The sequence below is a fragment of the Danio rerio genome, chromosome 10, assembly GCF_049306965.1.
Source record: "Danio rerio strain Tuebingen ecotype United States chromosome 10, GRCz12tu, whole genome shotgun sequence".
NCBI classification, from domain to species: Eukaryota; Metazoa; Chordata; class Actinopteri; order Cypriniformes; family Danionidae; genus Danio; species Danio rerio.
In genome coordinates, this window is record NC_133185.1 from 8,477,501 (window position 1) to 8,495,687 (window position 18,187).

General features: G+C 37.2%; 1 protein-coding gene across 4 annotated transcripts in view; it reads right to left on the reverse strand.

The window, feature by feature from the left end:
• Window positions 1-18,187, reverse strand: part of osbp2a (oxysterol binding protein 2a) — a 57,790-nt gene that overhangs the window by 8,170 nt on the left and 31,433 nt on the right. For 3 of the 4 annotated variants that reach the window (XM_001334348.10, XM_073914413.1, XM_073914411.1), the window contains 8 exons: window positions 13,833-14,083; window positions 11,456-11,624; window positions 9,434-9,557; window positions 8,659-8,725; window positions 5,016-5,144; window positions 4,686-4,931; window positions 2,338-2,458; window positions 1,993-2,096 (listed from right to left, as the gene is read on the reverse strand). In XM_001334348.10, coding sequence (XP_001334384.4) covers window positions 1,993-2,096; window positions 2,338-2,458; window positions 4,686-4,931; window positions 5,016-5,144; window positions 8,659-8,725; window positions 9,434-9,557; window positions 11,456-11,624; window positions 13,833-14,083 — 1,211 coding nt within the window. Of the gene's footprint in view, window positions 1-1,992; window positions 2,097-2,337; window positions 2,459-4,685; window positions 4,932-5,015; window positions 5,145-8,658; window positions 8,726-9,433; window positions 9,558-11,455; window positions 11,625-13,832; window positions 14,084-15,459; window positions 15,721-15,816; window positions 16,196-18,187 lie in introns of those variants that run through there. The other variant, XM_073914412.1, reaches the window with a different exon arrangement.

The following is an 18,187-nucleotide window of genomic DNA, read 5'->3' on the forward strand; positions in this document are numbered from 1 at the left end:
TTGCATTTCCTGTCTGCCGCGTTCACTTGCATATGAATGGAAGTCTATGGAGTTAAAGGTGCTGTGTGACTGCTGCCTCACTTGTTAGTCTAAAAACAGCTTATAAAGATTGTTTTTACATGACTTCATTGATGACGCGCGAGACTCATATGTAAAGCAGAAAGTGATTCTTCTACATTGGAATCGGAGATACAAATGTTTATGTTTTGTGTTGTTTATAATTGTTTAAATTGGCCAAAGGAAATGTCGAGAAATTGGCTTAAAAACAGAAGAAAAGGCGGCATGTAATAAACATTCATTTAATATATATTTCTGTGTACAAACTTTTTCGGACACAATAGTTCATTTGACAGCGCTAATAATTATTATATACAGGTCAGCTATGTGTATTACATGTTAATGTGTTATATAATAATCAGATACAAACTCCACTACACGTATACAAAATCCAGAAGAACATAAATAACTTAGCCTTCAATGCAATTGCTGCAATCAAATCTCAGTCTTGTTTAGCAATAATCCATGTCTTTACTGGTGTTTCGATGAAATAAACAACCGTAACATGAACATCAAGATGTGCCGCAGCGGTGAATGTTTGTTGACGGTAAGTTCATCATCCGAACAAAAAACAAATATACCGTTACGAGCAAAATAGACGCTTATTATTGAGGAGCATTTTTACCATCCACTAAAATATACATAATAATGATGGAAATAATAATAATGTAGATTATGCTTCCACAGAGAACCGTGGGAACAGGTGAGGCCAGTGCTTAAGTGATAACGAGAAGCACCTGTTATGAGAATAATAGAAGAAGAGACAGCAGTAGAAGACCAAAGAAAAGACTAAGCCTGGACATTTTTGTTTGGCGGTAGACTCCGTGAGGAGCTGCGGCCTGTTTGTTTTATTTCACGATCGGTTCTTTGCACCCTTCTTTCCATAGGCCAGGTGGCAGGGGCGGACTGGCCACCTGGCAATTCTGGCAAATGCCAGAAGGGCTGGACCATTTTTTAAATGTGGGCCGGTATACTATTTTTTATTAAATGTTTTTATAAGTATTGCTTTTACATACAGGCAGTTTTTGTTTCTTGCAAGATGTGAATATTATGATGATGATGATGATGATGATAATAGTAATAATAATAAATGAGAAACATTGGCCCAATCGGCGATGGCCAGCTGGTTTCGAGATGGGCCGACCCAATCAGAGGTTACGCGGACATAATCAAAATCTGGCTAGAATGTCAAACAAACATTAGGTGAAACACAAGCTAATTGTCAGAGATGGACCGTAAAAAAAGGAAAGGCGGTGCCAAAAAGCTCAGAGAAACTTAAAAATGGCTCTAAAATTAGACGCTGCCAAATGCATAAAATTAACTGAAATAGTCTCAAAATGGGACAGCACAATGGGTAGCGCTGCCGCCTCACAGCAAAAAGGTCAATGGTTCGAGCCTCGGCTGGATCATTGGTGTTTCTGTGTGGAGTTTGCATGTTTGTGTGGGTTTCGTCCCGGTTTCCCTCACAAGTCCAAACACAAAATAAATATCTATTAAACATCTATTACATATGGTACTGCTTATATTATTTTACCATCTGTACACCAATAAAAGTAGTGAATATGCGTGTCCGAGGGTGGGGCAGTGTCGGTGTGATAATGTGGGCTGATGTGGCTACAGTCCCAGGGCTGATTTTTAGTCGCAGTCCGCCCCTGCCAGGTGGTCATTAACTTCATTACAAACACCTTATAACGTAATAGTGTGACGAAACTCCGCCTCCACTGAAGATCAACGCCCACTTCTGCTTCGCTGGCCAATTAGTCTCACCCTCTGATTCACTTTGCACTATATACATTACAAGAGGCAAATGCAGGTCTACACTAGAAACCAAACCTTCCTTCTGATCTCAACATTAGGAAAGATTAATAAAACTTTATTTTTAACGAAGTAAGGGTGAATGTAATGCACAGACGCAGTGTAAAACCGAGTACATACTTGATCAATCCATAGCTTGCCCACGATAATATTGTGCACGGTGGAGGTCACCTTGCTCCACACATAATGATTCCCGCTGGTGTGGAACTTAAGGTGAATGTTGCCTGCAGAGAGCAAAGAGAGCCATTAAGGACGCATAACAGCAGGAGGATGAGAAATGGAAGTGGAAATGAAAGTGAACAAGGTCGCTCTGAAAATAGCTTAAAGCCACAGTATAAAAGGCTGAGTAAAAATAGAAACTATGAAGCAACGTTTACCTAATGCAGCACTTCTATACATGCACTTCATATCTGCGTAGAGTGACTGTACTTATTAATACAGCTCTAATAGTTCATGATGGATCACCTAATGGCATGATGGAGATGTATTTGCCACGAAATTTGCTGTCGATGGTGATCTCCTGCCACAGAGTCCAGCCTCGCTGTGAAATGACGTGATGTGCCGCCGCTGGAGGATGATGACTGATCTGAGAGAAACACAATCTGTCAACATGTGCACATTCACAGACAGCATTTTAATTAAAAGCCAAGCAAAATATGTGCTGTATGTTTTTATTATTATTTAGACACAAACAGCTGCTTTAGACTTTGTGTCAGCTAGATTTATGTTATGTTTGTAAAGAAGGCGTGTATGCTCGCCAAGAAGGCATTTATTTGATTAACAATACTATTTATAGAGGAATATTATGAAATATTAAAACAAGCATGGCTTTACTTTAGTTTCCAGTGTTACTCAGTCTTCTGAAATCCTTCTAACATTTTTATTAATTTAATTTAAAAAATAATAATATATACATGCATTATGTATTATATTAAATGTATTTATGAAATGCTATGTTAATAATATGTATGTTTGTAACTGTAAATGCAATGTAATTATGATGTCAGAGTCAATAAAACATAAAAAAATGTAATATTAATAGTCCAATTTGGAATATATATATATATATATATATATATATATATATATATATATATATATATATATATATATATATATATATATATATATATATATTTATATATATATATATATATATATATATATATATATATATATTAGGTAAACAACTGGTTTTATTCTATAAATATGTGAATTAAAATATTTTTATTATTTTTTCAACTATTCTAAATGTTTCCCAACCTGGTAAAAAGGTGTAGAATTACAATTTATTTATAAATTATTTTTATTGTTTACATGATTATTTTGGAATTTATTTTTATTATATAACATCAAACATGCCAATTAAAAATTTGTATTTTTACAGCACGTTTCAACCTCCTAGATTCAGATTGCTTTGCTTTTAATTAAACAAACTAGTTTGGGCTTCTTTAAAAAAAAAAAAAAAAAAAAAAAAAAAAAAATATATATATATATATATATATATATATATATATATATATTTTTTTTTATATATATATATATATATATATATATATATATATATATATATATATATATATATATATATATATATATATATATATATATTTCAAAAACTTTTTTTTTTTATGTGACACACCATACAACCTCTTAAGTGCAGTATGTACGACCAGTGATTGAACTAGGTATTGCACTCCTGGTTCAAAACACTTGCAAGTGCAGGCTGCCAGATTGAAGACACCAACAGGAGTGTGCCTGACTATCAAGCCTAAAGGCTAATTTAAATCATGTCCTATATAAAAGCAACAGCACACGATAGAAGGAGTATTCTCCATTTTAAAAGGTGTTTTTGTACTAACCAACACCTCAAATTTATAAATTAGAATCAGCTTCAATGTCTTGCAGCTGAACAACAGGATAAACTGACAATGATCACCTTGGGTAGGCTACACCTCATGCTTTATTCAATGTTAAATGTAACAATGTGAGGTTAAATGCCATTTTACATGACATTTATTGCCATATACTGAAAGCAGCAGCAGATAGTTTAGCTCAGCGTTTGAAATTTAACTTTAGAACTGTTAGTACAAGCCAACACATGATTTAGCATCTACATTTATTCATGTTAAAGAGGTTTAATATGTATTTATTAGATTATAAACCGTACCATTTCATTAGAGTGCAGTAAATAAATATTCAATGCTTTTGATTGGCTGTATTTAAATTTCTGTTGTGTTTCAGCCAAATTGTTTATCATTGCAAATCTCATCACGTAGCGTGTTGTTGGGACACGTGGCTACAATGTAACCTGCTCACCTAATGTATACGCTCATAGTATTTATATTATTGGCTAATTAATAACCTCATGTGGAAGTCTGAATCAGTCTCATTTTGGAGAAAGTTACAGTCAACTGGAGGACACTGATACATGTTTTGAGAGAGTTTCTGACTGAATTAATGAAATACCCTGCGTTCTATCAAGGCAACCCGGGGTGCTGAAATATAATTGGCTAAACTGGCATTAGGCAGGTTCAAGGGACCAAAACAAATACAGATATTCTGGCACGTAACTCACATTTTCAAAGCAGGATATCTGACTTTAGCATTGTTTTTTCAGATAAACTTGAATGTTTACATAGCATGTTTCTTAAATATCTGCAAACATATTATGGTATTTGTATGCTTTACAAAAGAACATTTCTTCTCAGCGGTATAGTTTTGACATTTAGAGCTTAAACTTTGTGTTAAAAACTGCATAATCATTATAAATTCATAAGAATAACTGTGTGTTTATGAGTGTGGTTTCAGACCTGTTCACAGATGGAGCGGTATCCATACTCCTCCAGCCGGTCCAGCTCATAGGTCTCTCCCAGCAGAGGGTTGAAGGGCTTCCCTATGCGGTGGACAGTGGTTGAATAGGACGAGACGGAGAAAGCGGCCACTAAACACATCTGCTCCAGAGACGAGTCGCAGCGGGCCGCTCGGTCCAGCAGCTCACTGTACTCCAGATCCTCTGTCAAACGCTGCAGCATCGACAGTGGCTCGTTGAAGTTCACCTGCGAGTGAGCATTTACACCTTTCACACTAAGCAGTTCAATAACCCAATATTATATAAGACACTAAATCTGAGATGCTCTTACAGGCATGGGTATTTTGGAGAGCTCTTTGCCAATGCAGTTCTTCATGATGCTCCACAGGTTGAGAGAGTAGTTGGGTTTATCCGGGATGCGGCGGCGTCTCCCTCTGCGCAGGTAACTACCAGAACCGTCCTGTGAACAGACAAAACTATCTGCTGAACAAATGTGGTGCACTTTACACTTTTGACACTTGTCGTTTAGAAATGGGGAGAACTTCACTTTTAACGCTGGGTTATGAAAGCCTGCTCTGGTTAAGCATTTTGGCAAAAGTTTGGAACTGGTCATTAGTTCATTCAAAAATGTATTTACTAATGTATTTACTTTTAGAATGCAAAACTCACATTTTCAAAGCTCACTTTTGCCAACGCTCACGCTCAATCTGCCCAGTTGGTGGAATGAACTCCCTAACTGCATCAGAACAGCAGAGTCACTCGCTATTTTCAAGAAACGACTAAAAACTCAACTATTTAGTCTCCACTTTACTTCCTAATCTGCAATTGCCTCTCTGAATATCACACTAACTGTACCCAAAAAAAAAAAAAAAAATACTAATACTACTAATACTTTCCTTTTTAGACTTTACAGACCTGAAACTTGCCTATAGCACTTATTCATTGTTGCTCTTATAGTTGTGTAAATTGCTTCCTTGTCCTCATTTGTAAGTCGCTTTGGATAAAAGCGTCTGCTAAATGACTAAATGTAAATGTAAATGCAAAAGAAGGTATTTTGAAGAATGCTGAAAATTGAGAGCTATTGATTTCCATTTGGAAATAGTGTTTGATTGATAGCCATCTGTATGTTTTCCTTCTATCATTGGCTCAATAAATCAGTCTTTACACGTGGCCAACATTCTTTAATATGATCTATAGTTTTCAACAGAAGAACTAAACTTATAATGGTTTGGAGTTAATTATTAGTCTTGTTTGTGGATTAAACTATCCTACTCCTTCATGAACAGCAGATTTAAGGACTTTTTAAAGCACCATTGATTTTACAATAAAGCACTTTTCCCAGCATATTTAATGCCACCAAACTCCTTACTGTACTTAACATTTCACTTACACTTAATACTTTCATTAAAATGTCAGAGTAATAATGATGTTTTCAATGTGTCATTTTCAAACATGCTGACTGTTTTAAACAGTCATGTTTAAATAACTTTAATAATGTGCTGAATTTACATTTATTTGCCATAGTTCTTGTACAAAATTGAGATTTGTACATTAGGAATTTATAATTTATTTATTTTTTTTTATAGAAGTCTTTTTTTTGACAGCAGCACAATACAATTGCTGAAATAAAAAAAATAAACATATAGGGCTCTATTTTGACGGTCCATGCGCAGAGCGCAAAACGCAGGGCGCAAATGCTTTCAGGGCGTGTCAGGACGCGTTTTTGCTAATTTAAGGATGGGAAATCTGCCTGGCGCAGCGGCGCATGTTCTAAAAGGGTTGAGTTTATTTTCTTAATGAGTTATAGGTGTGTTTTGAGAATAAACCAATTAGAGTCTCATCTCCCATTCCCTTTAAAAGTCAGCTGCGTCGCGCCAAGAGCGCATTCGCTATTCGCAAAGTAAGTCTAAGTGGAAAAAATGAGCATTTCACAAGCAAACAGTTAACAGTTGACAGTTTTTTAACAGAAAACTGTTAAACAGAGCATCTACTGCGTGAGAAAGAGAGATAATGGATCACTTTCACTTTCGCTCTTGGATAGGGAAACCTTTACGCACAGACATCAATTAGTCTATAAATAAATACTTTTGTTTGTTAAGCGCAAATATTCGTTTCAAATCTATTTCTAAATTCAGTTATAGTTTCCAGCAAACGAATAAATGAATAATAATAACAAAATGTGCACAAAAACCTGAGTTATATCCTAAAACACATGCTGTGCCCCATATGGTCTAAAACCTGACAGGTGGGCAAATCTAAGCTTGTTTTTAATAAAACAAATATAAATATGGATATAATAAATAATACTGCTAATAATAATAACATTATACAAAAGCAAATTGTTATTAATGAACTGAAAAAGCCTCCCGAGATGAAGAAGACGTAAAAGCAGTGCTTTTTCATATTTATGTAGGCTAGAAAATAATATGTTTTGTAATATTTTAATCCTTTATATTTATATACTATATTAGATCCCTTATATATCCTTAATAGTTACATTTTTTCATATGTAAAGATATTTGCCTATTGCTCTCTTGTGTGTATTAAGCAGTGTGTAAGCGAGACGCAACTCTGCGCCGGAGTTTAGACCGGGTTAGTTTTGGTCTAATGAAAAATCTATTATAGTTTCTCAAAATAGCAACGCGCCAGCGGTCCGCCTCAGAGCGCCTTCCTTTTTAGACCAGAACGCCTATGGGCGCACAAATGAGCGCTAATGCATTTGCTATTTAAACAGCGTAGCGCAACGCCTCAACGACTTTTGCGCCAAGCTGAAACTACCAAAAGACTACTGCTTCATGCCTTGCGCCACACTGCACCGGGTGTATGATAGGGCCCTTAAGCACAAAAAAAAAAAAATTTCAAATTTAATTCAAGTACCTAATTCAAGGACCTGTGTTTGTTTAAAGTAGTTTCCAGGCCCTGAATCATTAAAGTACTTTCAAGAACTTTTAAACTTTCAAGTACTTTTAAGAAGTACCCTAAACTGTAGTGCTCACTGGGTGAATCTGTGTTTGTAGCCTATAGCAAGCTTAAAATCCATGCATAATACACACTGCCTGACAAAAGTCTTGATGTGATCCTAGTTGTAAGAGCAACAAATAATAACTTGACTTCTTGTTGACCATTTGGAGAAGTGGCAGAAGGTAGATTTTTCTGATGAATCGTCTGTTGAACTGAATCCCAATCGTCACAAATACTGCAGAAGATCTGTTGGAACCTGCATGAACTCAAGATTCTCACAGAAACCACAGAAGGCAAACTCTTCAGCAGGATAGCGCTCCTTCTCATACTCAGAATTGGCCAGGCCAGTCACTAGAAATGAACATTATTAAGTATGTCTGGGGTAAGATGAAGGAGGAGGCACTGAAGATGAATCCAAAGAATCCTGATAAACTCTGGGAGTCCTGCAAGAACGATGTATTTGCCATTCCAGATGACTTTATTAATAAGTTATTCGAGTCATTGCGGAGATGTCTGGATGCTGTTGTCTAGCTCATGGGAGTCATACACAATATTAATTCTTCTTCCACTGCAGCATGACTGTATATTCTATGCTGTACATCATTTCTGTTAAGTGGCAAGACTTTAGTTTAAGTAAAATCAGACATTACTCTCCTAATTAAATAAGTAAAAATCACGGCATGATCATGTTTTATTTTGGAAAAATAAGCGTAATCTAGAGGTCTTTGCCTTTCATATAGCCACTTCAGATACCAAATGATCAACTAGAAGTCAAGTTATTATTTGTTGTTCCTAAAACTTGGGTAGGTGACAAGACTTTTATCAGGTAGTGTATAAACATTTTGCTTTTGTTGAATTGCAGTGTGCAATTTTGGAAAGCTTTGAAGCTTTTAACTGAACTGTAATACTTTTGCGAGAATAAACGACTACTGACACTTAAAGGTGTTCAGTGTTATTTTAGCATGTGTAGTTGTGTTTGTATGTATTATTAATAATCTAAAGCCCAAACTCACATTGTCGTCCTGGCTCCAGTTACTAGATAAACTTCCACTGGTCACGCTCTGGTTACTGCTCAAGAGTCTGAGAGACACACACACACACACACACACACACACACACACACACACACACGCACACACACACACACACACACACACACACACAAGGGTGAAATATCATCTGCCTCTTACTGTACACATGCAATGTGCAAACAACACTAGAAAGAAGATCATGCATTATTCAGACATAAGGTAGGTAAATACACACACACGCACATAAATGAGAAAACAACTTGGCAATTCACTCTGGATTTGCTGGATTTATTACAATCAGTATGTATTTGAGAATTTCTTTATATTTGTTTTTTTCTGTAAAGGTCTGAGAACTTTTTATCCAAATTTCAATCAAAATGTTGCCACTTAAAGTTTGTATTTGTACAATATTGAAATATTTAACTCATTTGATGCTAAAACATTTAGATTGTCCTGTCAAAAAATAAATTCAAAATAAATATGTCTGAAAATATGGCAGCCTTTTGTTATTTTATGGAGAAAACAAGCTCCTAAGGCAACCAATTTTATTTTAAATTTGGAGGAAATGTCATCAGAGGTTTACAGATTAATTTACAGAACAATTATCTTGTAATCAAACCTAAATTTAAATCTTATAAATCGTCAGTCCAGAGAAAATCATTTAACATTTTTGTCTATGACTCTAAACTATTTGTCATTTTTTATGTGTCAGATGGTCAGTGATTGCCATTGACTATCGTATGATTAGTGTATAAACCTGTGCTGTGAGTGATTGTCCGCAGGCACTGTGATGAAGGCTGGAGAATCTTCCATGGCATCAAAGAACTCTATGTCTTCATTCTCTTCACTGGATTCTCCCTCCAGTGTTCCCTCTGCTGCTTCTGAAGGAAGAAAAAAGACGCATTTATTGATGGGTCAGCATTTACCTGCTTTAGTGAGTACTGCAATTTAAGTCTGACCTAAATTAAGATCCACATGCCCCTCGTATTTAGTATCTACACAATTTATATTGATTCGCATTTGAAAACTTTTAAAATTAAAATAATTTATTCCTAGATTTTATCATTGCCTACATTTTAAATACAGAATGACAGAAACACTTCCACTTCCATTCAAAGATTTGTAGCCAATTTGGTTTTTAATCTTTTAGAAAAGTCTTATGCGCACTAAGACTGCATTGATTAAATATAAAACCAGGAATACAACAACAAAAAACTTATATTCTAACATATTAATGCATTTTAAAATAACTGGAGGAAGCTTGTTTCAACCACAGAATTTTAAAAAATCCAACAACTTAGAAATGTCTAAGCCACAGGCTTTCAGTTTTATATTTTCATACATTTAAGAAAAAAGTTTTATTTTGAGCATTCACGCTGAATAAAGAATTAGGGCTCTATTTTGACAGTCCATGCGCAGAGCGCAAAACGCAGGGCGCAAACGCTTTCAGGGCGTGTCAGGACGCGTTTTTGCTAATTTAAGGACGGGAAATCTGCCTTGCGCCACGGCGCATGGTCTAAAAGGGTTGAGTTTATTTTCTTAATGAGTTATAGGTGTGTTTTGAGAATAAACCAATTAGAGTCTCATCTTCCATTGCCTTTAAGAGTCAGCTGCGTCGAGCCAAGAGCGCATTCGCTATTTACAGGACGCAAAGTAAGTCTAAGTGGAAAAAATGAGCATTTCACAAGCAAACAGTTCACAGTTGACAGTTTTTTAACAGAAAACTGTCAAACAGAGCATCTACTGCGTGAGAATGAGAGATAATGGATCACTTTCACTTTCGCTCTTGGATAGGGAAACCTTTACGCACAGACATCAATTAGTCTATAAATAAATACTTTTGTTTGTTAAGTGCAAATATTCATTTCAAAACTATTTCTAAATTCAGTTCTAATTTCCAGCAAACGAATAAATGAATAATAATAACAAAATGTGCACAAAAACCTGAGTTATATCCTAAAACACATGCTGTGCCCCATATGGTCTAAAACCTGACAGGTGGGCAAATCTAAGCTTGTTTTTAATAAAACAAATATAAATATGGATATAATAAATAATACTGCTAATAATAATAACATTATACAAAAGCAAATTGTTATGAATGAACTGAAAAAGCCTCACGAGATGAAGAAGACATAAAAGCAGTGGATTTCATATTTATGTAAGCTAGAAAATAATATGTTTTGTAATATTTTAATCCTTTATATTTATATTCTATATCTATTCTTATTATATCCTATATATATCCTTAATATTTACATTTTTTCATATGTAAAGATATTTGCCTATTGCTCTCTTGTGCGTATTAAGCAGTGTGTAAGCGAGGTGCAACTCTGCGCCGGAGTTTAGACCGGGTTTGTTTTGGTCTAATGAAAAATCTATTATAGTTTATCAAAATAGCGACGCGCCAGCGGTCCGCCTCAGAACGCCTTCCTTTTTAGACCAGAACGCCTATGGGCGCAAAAATGAGCGCTAATGCATTTGATATTTAAACAGCGTAGCGCAACGCCTCAAAACCACTCTTGCGCCAAGCTGAAACTACCAAAAGACTACTGCGTCACGCCTTGCGCCACACTGCGCCGGGTGTATGATAGGGCCCTTAATTTCTTGCAAAAAAAATAACTGAATAAAACCAAAATGATTGTGCACATAAACACTATTGTAAAACTTCAAAATACTGGAATATATGTCACAAGATCAACTTTTAAGGTTTTCCTTTGGTAGCAATAAAACAGCTTGGACATTCTGTAAACCATCTCAGCAGAAAACAAAGTCTCACGGTTGAGTGTGCTGGGGGACTCTCTCCAGGCTCTCTCCAGACTGTTGTGCTGTTTGGCTAGCTGCTCAATTGTCTCCTCCAGGTGGTGGCGCTGTTCCCTTTCATACTGCAATGCACGCTGCCACCGCCGGCTGTGTCCCTCTGCTAGATCCACAAAGTCCTGACAGGCCTGTTACCAAATTTTTTCAAAAATTATTTTATAACCATTATGAAGTCACAACCCCTCCTTTTTATCACTCTCATTTTTTAAAATTACAGAGCCTAATTTTGAGTTAAAAGGGTCCCAATGTGCCCCTTTTTCGAGTCCCAGGTGTCCCTCAGTGTCTGTGATGTTTCAGCTCACAGTACCTCAAAATCATTATTTACGCAATACTGTAAATGCATCATTTGGAAGCTGTTTTTGTGTCTCTTTAAATGCAAATAGGCTGCTGTGCTCCACCCAAGCCCCCTCCCCCTTCGAGATGAGGGCGAAGTCTTCACAGCTTGTGCTTGTGGGAGTTAAACAAGAAACACAAAAAAGCTGTATTGTTGTATTGGAAACATGCTGGATAAGTTGGTGGTTCATTCCGCTGTGGCGACCTCAGATTAATAAAGGGACTAAGCCAATAAGAAAATGAATGAATGTTTAAAAATATATTACAAATATTTTTGCTTATAAATAAACAATTATTTATGTTCCCTTCAAAGATTGCTCATGAGAAATTTTATATGTGCTCTCCCCCGTACTGTTAAATGAAATGTAATGGCCATATGGCCATATGAAATCTAGAATTGAAGTCTTTGAGGGAGAATAACTGCCTTTTGATTGACTTTGTACTATATAACACTGTAAATCTTTTTCCAGGACATCTAGTTTAACAACGTTAAAGACATATACATTAAAGACTTTTACTTTTTTTTAAATTTAATTTAAAATGAAACTTAAGACCACCAAACTTGTAAATACATGTATATCAGGCCTCAACTTATTTTTTTTAACTGGCCTAGTAAGTAGAGATTTTTAATTGCCCTACCAAAATTTGCTCGCTATTAAAGACTTTTTAAGAACCTGCCATGCTCAAATATCAACTACACGCACTAAAGAAAAGTGTAGAAAGTCTGGATCTCATAGTGTGCTTGCTTTTGCGATTGTTTCAGAACTTCCGATTCAGTTGGCAAAGAGAGAAATTATTAGATTCTTAAACTTTGAGAACAAACTTTGAGGCTGGCTTGTGAAAGCCTGATGGTAATAGTTTATTCGGTTTAAACAGTTTTAAAAAGTATGAAAAGAAAGATAGATAGCTAAATAGACAGACAGACAGACAGACAGACAGACAGACAGACAGACAGACAGACAGACAGACAGATAGATAGATAGATAGATAGATAGATAGATAGATAGATAGATAGATAGATAGATAGATAGATAGATAGATAGATAGAGGGATGGATGGATAGATGGATGGATGGATGGATGGTGTGCTAGCATAAGTCAAACAAGCCAACCCCCGCTTCTCTACGATGTTCTGATACTGAGATATAGCTGCTGTTATATCGTTGCTAGGTTAGTCTGTTTTGTTGCTATGGAGTGGATTGACAGCTTAGACTGATGATGTATCAAACCTTCTTGCCAGTATGAACAGTTAAAAGCAACACCCATGTCTCTATCACACTGCAGCATGACGATATCAATCTGAACCTCTATAATGGCAGTCTGTGGGACCGTTGCTAGGGTGCCGTATCTGGTTGTTAGGGGTGTGGCTAGTTAAAAGCTCATCAGTTATTGGTAGTTTGGTAGTCTGAGTTAAATGAGCCCAGTTAGAAGTCTGTGCGACAGTCTGATGTAGAGTTATGAGCTCACAAAGTTTGACCCAATGTAAAGTCAATGAGAGTCTTTTGCAGTGGAAGTCTATGGGACAGTTTCTAGGGTCCCAAAAGTGGTTGCTAGGGTGTGGCCAGAAAGTTAAAAGCTCATCAGTTATTGGCAGTTAGATAGTCTGAGTTAAATGAGCCCAGTTAGAAGCCTGTAGGACAGTCTGGTGCAGACTTATGAGGTCACGAAGTTTTGTCCAATGTTAAGTCAATGGGATTTTTCAGACGGTCCCAGGACGTTTTTCGGAAAACCAAAAGTCGGATCAGTCGGAAAAGATATAGCAACCCGAGTCAGACCAGTTTGGAGGTCTGGTGTGAGTTTGGTGATCATAGCTTGAAAGCTCTAGGAGGAGATAGATTTTAATTTTTAGTCTCAGAAGAAAAATAGGATAACAATAGTCTGGCTTGCTACACAGGCCAGCCTAATAATAAACAACAGAAAATCATCAAACTACTTTCTCTACAAACACTTGTACGTTAAGAATAAGGTCAATAACAGGCTTCTTTTACTAGACGTGTAACTCACATTGATCATAGCATTGGAAGTGATGCGGAAGAGTGTGGCCCTCTCGTTGACTGTTTTCAGTTTATCGGTACCGTCGGTGGGAGCGCGCAGGTCTTCAAGTTCACTGAGGGAGCGCTGGAGAGCTGCACCGTGCTTCCCTATCAGCTCGTTGCAGGTGCTGAGATCTTCAAGCTTGCTGACCAGAGTCTTGAGCGCCCCCTGGATAAGAGCACGGTCTGGCTGGGCTAGAGGACCCTCGTCTCCTGAGTCATCTGCAGAAACCAGAAAATGAACAAGGTGCTGGAATAAGTAGGTAAGGCTTAGTTTAATTGATTTCACATAAACAATGAGATGTCTGTGTATCTAGGTTTGCAAATACTGAAAATACACCTTTCTAGGTAAAATTTTTTTGTATTTTAGAAAAACTGTTACATTTTAGAAAGGAAATCATATTTAATTCGAGATTATACATATAAGTGAATCTCTTTTTTGTTTGTATGTTCTGAAATACTTCCTGTTATAATTTGAAAGTATACAGGAAGTTATTGTGTGTTATGATGCTCTGCAGCTGAACAGAGATGGTCGAATTCACTGCAGTGCCGCAAGCTGAGCTCAAATACGTTTATAAATAGCACAAACGCACGCAGACGCGGTGCTGGAGGCGTCTGCCATGACAGCTGAGAACTAAAACTGTCCTTTTGTGGAGGTCCTTTCAATTACGAGCAGATTTTCCAGCTGAGCTTATAATGGATGCTGAAAAATGACAAGAGAGAAGGCCCTAATGTCACGAGACAAAGACAGTGAAGAGAACACGTTCAGAGTGGGGATGGCCGATATCATTTGTCAATGCTGGGAAAAAAACAATGGAAACCATCACTGAAGTTCTCATGTTTTCTACAATTACTATTAAAAACTTTAACAGCCACCAAATTTAACCATCAGAAACAGTACATTTATATGTTTTAATGTGTCCTAAGACATATTCTGTTAGGATTTATTAGTTTTAGCATGCTACCAATAGAAGGCGATGTATTAAATGAGACTCAGAGCAACCTTACAGTTTCCATTCAAACCAATTAAATTTCCATTATAAGCATTAAAATCATTACAATTTCTTTGTTGGTGTTTTTTTTCAGCTAGGGATATCCCAGGAAAACATCACTCAACAATAAGAATTCATTTTGCCGCAATAATACTGATAAAAAACATGGAAATGATTTGATCGGTGCGACAGAAAACGGGTTTATATATTGAAACTGTCTTCTGGGAATGATTCTACAACAGAAGGTCATATTGCAGTGTGAAAATCAGTGGATCTGTTCATCCCAAAATTCTGAATCCACTGTTCTCCACTGAAATTGTGCACTATAATAATCCCAGACAAAAAAAAACACATTTGTGGTCACTCGCAAACACAGGGGCCTTGCCTTGCCATTGATTCTTGTCTAGACACGTAGACTTCTATTAAAACTAATGGTCACGTTTTGTTGTTTCAGCTTTATTCCAAAATTAATTAAATAGAAAAAATGTCCTCAAAAGTGTACAAATATTATGCCATAATGACAATGTGAATAAATAATTGAAATCATTGAAAATGTATTTAAAAAAACACACATGAACATAAGAATTCAGAGCCTTTGATCAATACTTTGTTGAAGCAACTTTGGCACCAACTACAGCCTGTTTGAGTATGTCATGAACATGGCACATCTCTATTTTGGCAGTCTCTCCCATTCTATGCAGGTTCTCTCAAGCTCCATAAGGATGAATGGAGAGCATCAGTGCACAGCCATTTTCAGATGTTCATTCGAGTTCAGGTCTGGGCTCTGGGAAAGCCACTCAAAGAGATTCACAGAGTTTCCTCGAGCCACTTCTTTGTTCTCTTGGTTGTGTGCATCAGGTCAGTGTCCTGTTGAAAGAGGAACCGTTTTCCAAGTCTGAGCTGCAGAGTGCTCTGGATCAGGTTAATTCATTTTTCACTCAGTCCTGACTAGTTTTCCAGTACCTGCCCCTGAAAAACATTCCACTACATGACTATGCTTTCCAGTAAGGATGGTATTGGCCAAGTAATAAGTGATGCCTGGTTTCTTTTAGACAAAGAATTGTGCTGTCGCCTTGGCTGGGTCAGTTGGCGTTTATGTGTGGTGTTTGCATGTTCTCCCCGCGTTCAAGTAGGTTACCCCCGGGTGCTCCAGTTTCCCCCACATTCTAAAGACATGCAGTACAAATGAATTGGGTAGGCCAAATTGTCCGTAGTGTATGGATGGATGTTTCCCAATCAGTGATGGGTTGCAGCTGGAAGGGCATCTGCTGCGTAAAGCATGTGCTGGATAAGTTATCGGTTCCTTCCGCTGTGGCGACCCCAGATTATTAAAGGGATTAAGCTGAAAAGAGAATGAATGAATGAATGATATTCAGCCTGACATGTTGTTTTTCACCCAGAGATTTAAAAATATATAAATATATATTTTACAGCAGTAATCACAATACCGTGATACCGTGAAACTGTGATATTTTTATACAAGGTTATCATACCGTCAGAATCTTATACCGGCCCATGCCTACTCCACAAAGAAACTCAGGAGCACTTTCAAAATGACCCTCTGAAAGTCTTGGTCACCCGCTGACACTAAGACCTTTCTCAAACAATTGCTCAGTTTGGCCAGTTTGTCCACTCCAGAAAGAAACCCGGTCCCTCATGTATCAACGCTGCGTACGCACAAAAACTTTGCATACGCCAGATTTCATGCTCACATTTGGATTTACTAATGATGAAATGAACATGAGAATGTGCGTTGGTCCTAGCCAACTTCATGTCTGGCGTACGTGTATTTCTTGTGTGTGTGTTTATTTTTTTCCATTAGCGACTCCTAGAGGCAATTATGTTAAATTGCACACTACAAAATCGCACCAACACACACACACACACACACACACACACACACACACACACACACACACAAATATATATATATTTTACTAATTATGTGATTTAGAACATATAAAAGCATTTGCAAATGAATACAACCCTTAGCTTATGGCAATGGCAGTGTCGACCAGTTGTAGAGCAGGCGATTGGGTAGCTGAAATGCCAGTGGCGCTGCCTTGATAGGAGTGGAGGGGTGCTGCTATACCGCCCTAACAAGTGTTCATCTAATACATCTGTGTTTTCCACAGACACGGATACTACTCCAGACAGTAAAGTGTCGTCCACAATTGTGGCAACTCTCTCCTCAAAGGGTGTTAGTTCAGCATCCCCCGCCTGTTCGGTCCACACTTTATTTGGCGCGCCGCGGTTCTTCTCTTAACCTGCACCTTTACATCGGGCCATTTTTTTTTATTCACTCAGTGCGATGTTCAGACCCCACTGCGTTAACAGCATCAGCTAAACACTTCCACTCTATTTTTTTCTTTTGTTATTAATTCCGGAGGACAAACTTGCAAATTTTTCTCCGGTCTACCTCCGATAGGAGCACCTACAATTCACATTTTGTGAAGTTTCTCTTCTTGCTTGCTTTTGCCATTGCTTTTTTGTTTGGTTTTTGCCAGAGTCATTACCATATTTATACAGGGGAGGAAGCAAGGAGAGGTTTTGCGCTCATCCACATGCGCTCAGTTTCACGTTCTATCGGATATACAAAAAGAATATACGTGGGATTCGGCGTATGTGGTGTACGTATTTGATTTTTTTTACTGCGTACGCACATTTACTGCTTTGTCCATACACAATGTTTTAGTATTAATACAACGCAAGTCTTTGTACATGAGGCCTCTGGTGATTCAAAACTACCTTCATTTATAGGTGATGGAGGCCATTGTGCTTATTTGAAGCCTCAATGCTGCTGTACTCTTCCCTAGATCTATTTTATTTTGAAAATAATAATAAAAAATAGGAAAGTATATACTACTCTCTAAAGATACAGCATGCTTTAGTTTTATAGTGGATATGCATGAATTATTGTCACTGATGTGGTAATCACAATAAGTACCAACGAATACTGTGATATAGTCTCATCATTGCTCATCCCTAGTTGAGAGGAAAGCTGAATGTAGGCAGTGGTTGACGATCGAGACAGAGTGTGAAAAAAAGGCGTTGCAAAGCCCCATTCAAACAGCCAATTTCTGTGAATGAACATGGTTGCCATGGAAACACCGGCCCACGCAATCAGAGGACGGCTATTTTTAGAAGCTATAAGGAGACTGGGAAAAAAACAAAACTGGTTAATACGTCTCGCTGTGCTGCTCGCTTACACAACATGGCCATCATTCACGGGCAAACAGACGCTGAAAAACTGCCTCTTTTGTTATGAAAGACAATTTGAAGCCCCTGCCTGTCTGAGCCCGAGGGAGCACAGAGACAGCAGTCCACATGCTGG